The sequence below is a fragment of the Calidris pugnax genome, unplaced genomic scaffold (genome assembly GCF_001431845.1).
Source record: "Calidris pugnax isolate Ruff unplaced genomic scaffold, ASM143184v1 scaffold1105, whole genome shotgun sequence".
NCBI classification, from domain to species: domain Eukaryota; kingdom Metazoa; phylum Chordata; class Aves; order Charadriiformes; family Scolopacidae; genus Calidris; species Calidris pugnax.
In genome coordinates, this window is record NW_015091722.1 from 30,383 (window position 1) to 35,102 (window position 4,720).

General features: G+C 63.4%; 1 protein-coding gene across 1 annotated transcript in view; it reads right to left on the reverse strand.

Annotated features, from left to right (window-relative positions):
• Positions 1–571: 571 nt before the first annotated feature.
• Positions 572–4,720, reverse strand: part of ARMC5 (armadillo repeat containing 5) — a 10,864-nt gene continuing 6,715 nt past the window's right edge. Inside the window, exons 8-10 of the mRNA XM_014961998.1 lie at positions 4,584–4,716; positions 3,463–3,685; positions 572–3,189 (exon numbers count right to left, since the gene is read on the reverse strand). Coding sequence (XP_014817484.1) covers positions 1,543–3,189; positions 3,463–3,685; positions 4,584–4,716 — 2,003 coding nt within the window. The 3' untranslated portion in view covers positions 572–1,542. The remainder of the gene's footprint in view (positions 3,190–3,462; positions 3,686–4,583; positions 4,717–4,720) is intronic.

Consider the following 4,720-nt stretch of genomic DNA (forward strand, 5'->3'; position numbering starts at 1 on the left):
GGACACCGGATGCTCGGGGTCCCTGGGATATGGGGGGGGTGGGGTGGGGGCGGATGCTCGGGGTCCCTGGGATATGGGGGGGCTCCAAACGCCTGGGTCCCGGGGATATGGGGGTCCCTGGGACACGAGGAGGGGGGGGGGGTCTAAACACCTGGGTCCCTGGGATATTGGGTGGGGGGTGTCCCAAAGGCTGGGGGACCCTGGGACGTGGAGGGGGGGGTCCCCGGGATATGGGGGGGCCCCGAAGGGCTGGGTTCCTCATCACGCTGGTGCCGTTTCACCTCCTTTATTGCGTGCTGCCTTCGTTACAGTCACGGCCCCAAAACCCCCTGAAATCAACCCAAAAAGCAGGCAACCCCTCCCAGAGCAGCCCCCCCTAACCTGGAGGGGTGTGGGGCGTGGGGGGTGCGCCCTCCCAAACTGTGATGTCCTCCCCTAAATCTGGGCCTCCTCCTCCTCCCCTTGTGCCACCACCCCAAATGCCACCACCTTGGGCTTCTGCAAGGTCCCTGTGGGCTGGGGCGTCCCACCTCCCTACCTTCATCTTCATCATCATCAAAAAAAAAAAAAAAAGAGATGAGGTCCCCAAGATCCTCACAGGGGCCCCCCAAATCCTTGGAGGGGGGCTCCCTATGGCCCCAGCCTTATCTTCATCATCAAATAGGTCCTAAACACGTAGAGGAGACACCCCCAAGATCCTCATGGGGCTCCCCAACATCCCCAGCCTCACCTTCATCATCAAAAAAGGCCTTAACATCTAGAGGAAGACCCCTCGAGGGGGTCCCAAATGTCCCCACAGGGGTCCCTCGATCTCTGTGTCCTCCTCATCTTCACCCAAGGGGTTTCCCTTAGATGGTCCTTCAGCGCGTCCCCAAAATTAATGGGTGCTCTCACAGTCTTACAGAGGTCCCTTGACCTCCAGGTCCTTTTTGTCCTCATCCAAAGGGTCCCCACACCCATAGAGGGGTCCCCAAGAAGGTCCACAACGTCCTTAAAGTCCACAAAGTCCTCCCTAAGGTCCCCGTGGCCATCCCTAAAGGTGTCCCCAAGATCTCAAGAGAGCTCTCCTGACCTCTTTGTCCCCCTGATCTCTGCCTAAGGGGTCCCAACAGCCACAAAAGTGTTCTCCAGGGTGTCCCCAAGGTCTTAGAAAGGTCCCCTGACCTCCATGTCCTCCTGATTTTCATCTAAGGAGTCCCCAAGACTCATAAGAGGGCCCCCAAGGTCCTAGAGAAGTCTCTGACCTCCATGTCCACATCATCTTCAGCTGAGGGGTCCCCAACATCCAGAGGGGTCCCCGAGGGTGTCCCCAAGGTCTTAGAGAGGTCCCTGACCCTCCATGTCCTCCTTGTCTTTATCCGAAGGGTCCCCAACACCCATGCAGTGGTCCCCAAGGTCCTGCTGAGGGTCCCCAAGGTCCTAGAGAGGTCCCTGACCTCCATGTGCTCCTCAGATTTCATCTAAGCGGTCCCCAACACCCACGCAGTGTTCCCCAAGATCCCCAAAGAGGTCCCCAAGGTCCTGCTGGGGTTCCCCAAGGTCTTAGAGAGGCCCCTTGACCTCCACGTCCACATCATCTTCACCCAAGGGATCCCCACTGTCCACAGAGGGGTCCCTAAAGGGGTCTGCCACATTGTCCAGGTCTCCCTGGGTGTCTCTGAGGTCCTCGTAAGGGACCCCAAAGTCACCCTCCAGGTCCCTGAGGTCCTCCTGGACATCCCTGAGGTCCCCATTAGTGTCTCCGGGGGGTCGCAGCAGAGGGTCGCCCCCACCCCAGGGTTCCCCCATATCAAGGTGGGGCCGGGCCCCCTGGGGCGCCACGGCAGCCATCAAGGCCCGGGCCAGGCGAGGGGGACATCGGGCCAAGCGGGCCACCCGTACCAAGCGGGGGGCCACGTTGTGGGGTGGCCCCCCCAGAATGGCCTGGGCGGCCCGGTTGGCCAACGGGGTGGAAGCCCACCGCTCGGCCAAGGCCCAGAGGGCAGCGGGGGAGGCGGTGACGGCGGTGGCCATGACGCCCTCGAACCCCTCCACCAGGTACCGGCGGGCCAAAGCAACGGCGGCGCCAGCGGTGGCCGGGGACACAGGGGGGGACAGGAGGGGACACCCGTCCCCGGAGCCACCCCGGCAGCCATGGATGAAATGGAGGAGGAGGAGGAGAGGGTGGCGGGGGGCACAGCCCAAGGTCACCGCTGCCTGGTGTGCCTCAGCGAAGGCTCCCCCCAACATGGCTCCCAAGACAGGGGACCCCTGGATTAAGGCCGCCCGGGCCACCGGCACCCCGGGGTGGCCACCATTGGGGAGGAGGAGGAGGTCGTGGGGGGTCTGGGCATAGGGACATGTTGGGGACACAGGGGGGTGCACGGCTGGGGTGGCTGGAGATGCCTGTGGGGCTGGAGATGGTGGTGGAGATGGGCTGGAGGAGGTCGGGGAGGCTTGGGGACAGGGAGATGGCTGGGGACAGGGGCTGGAGGACACCGGGGACGGTTGGGGACAGGGGCCGAGAGGGCTCGGGGACCCCTGGGGAGATGGGGACAGTTGGGGACATGGGTTGGAGAACCTCAGAGACACCTGGGGACATGAGTTGGGGAGGTCTGAGGACAGGGGAGGAGAAGATGACAACAGGGGACGTTTGGGGGGTCTTGGGGCCACTTGGGAATGGAGGTCAGGAAGATCTGGGGACAGCTGGGGACAAGAGGACGCTCGGGAACGTTTAGCAGCCCTTGGGGACACTTGGGGACAGGGGGACCCAGGGGAAAATGAGTCTGGAGATACCTGGGGACAAGGGGACACAGGGGACAGCAGGGGTGGGGGGTAGAGGGTCACAGGGGACAGGGGATACGGGGACCCTGTGGATCCCCACGAGTCATCAGCGTCCCCAAGTCCATTCGCGTGTCCCCATGGGTCCCCATGTCCATTGGTGCACCCTGGTGTGTCCCCAATGTCACCGTGCCCATCCACCGGAGAGGTCGTGTCACCATCCACGTGTCTCCAGGTGTCCTCAGCGTCCCTAAAGGTATCCGCGTGTCCCCAGGGGTCCTCGAGGTCCTTGTGTTGGTCCAGAGGTCTCTGCAGGTCACCATTCTCCTCAAGGGCGTCACCGCTGTCCCCATCTCTGTCCACCTGTCCCCACAGGTCCTCGGTGTCTCCGTGTCCCCACAGGTCCTTGGTGTCCTCATCTCCGTGCACCTGCGGGTCCCCAAGAGCACCTGTGAGTCTGGGGGGTATCCCCCCCGGCGGGACCCCATCTGGGTGTCCCCAAAGGATCCCTGATGTTCCCAACGATCCCAGCGTCCCCAGGCAGGTCCTCAGTGTCCCCACAGGTCCTCAAGGATTCTCCACGTCCCCACAGGTCCTCAAGGATTCTCCACGTCCCCAAGACTCCCCAGCGGCCTCCGTGTCCCCCTCCACACGTCCCCCATGTCCCCATCCAAACGTCCCCGTCACCCCACGGGGCCGTACCTGCAGGTCCTCGGCATCGGCTTGTCCAGGCGTGTCCTTGCCATGTCCCGTGTCCCCCGGTGTGTCCCCGGCGTGTCCCCGGAGGAGGGAGATGGCATCAGCAGCGTAGAGGGCGAAGGCCGGGGGTGGCTCGTAGGGGGATGCGGGACCCTGGGCCACCGCCGAGAGCAGCAGGGCCACCGCTCCCCCTCCCCACAGCAGCCCCCGCGCCGGTGAGGTGGGCCTGCACACGCCAAGGACACATGTCACGCCAGTTGTCAGGGCAAAGGGACACTGAGGGTCCCACCAACGCCACACCAGTGCCAAGGGTCACACCAACGTGACAACAACGACTTGGGTTACACCAAGGACACGGGTGATGCCAGCAACGCGGGTCGTGCCGATGACGTGGGTCACGCCAAGGTGACATCAACGCTGTGGGTCGCACCAATGCGATGCCAACGTCATGGGTCATGGCAAACGTGATGCCAAGGCCGTAGGTGATGCCGACATGATGCCAACATCATGGGCCACGCCAACACCCGTGGGTCACAGCAACGCGATGCCAACATGACGCCCGCCCACGCCATGGGTCACGCCAACGTGATGTCAACGCCATGGGTCACGCCAACGCTGTGGGTCACAGCCACATGGCACCACCACCGTCATGGGTCGCACCAATTCTGTGGGTCACACCAGCATCATGGGTCACGCCAAGGTGTGGGGGATATGTGGGGGGGTCTAGGGACACCCCCTCCAGCCCAGGGGACATGCCAACGACACGCCGATGACAAGAGAGAACATATAGGAGATCTACAGGGGAACTATAGGGGTACGTATAGGGCACACGTACGTGTCTATAGGAGACGTGTGGGCCCCGGGTGGAGGGGAACGCAAGAGGGTGAGTTATGGGGCTGGTTCTGGGGGGGCTATAGGGACACCGTAGAGCCTGTATGGGGGACATATAGAGCTCTATAGGGGACAGATGGGCTCAGCCACAGGGGAACGCGTGAGGGACCCCCCGAGGTGGGATATGGGGGGGTGTCTACGGCGACACCATAGCAGGGAACCTAGGGGGGCTCTATAGGGGTTCGATGGGGCATCTTATAGGGGCTCTATAGGGTTATCTATAGGGTCGGTACCTGGTGAGCAGGGGCAGGGCGGTGGCGCAGGCCAGACGGGCCGGGGGGGCCCCGCAGCGCAGCATGTGGGTCAGCAGCCCCACGCCGAAGGGGGCTGCCGCCGCCGCCCCCAGGTTGCGCAGCAGCCCCTCACCTGC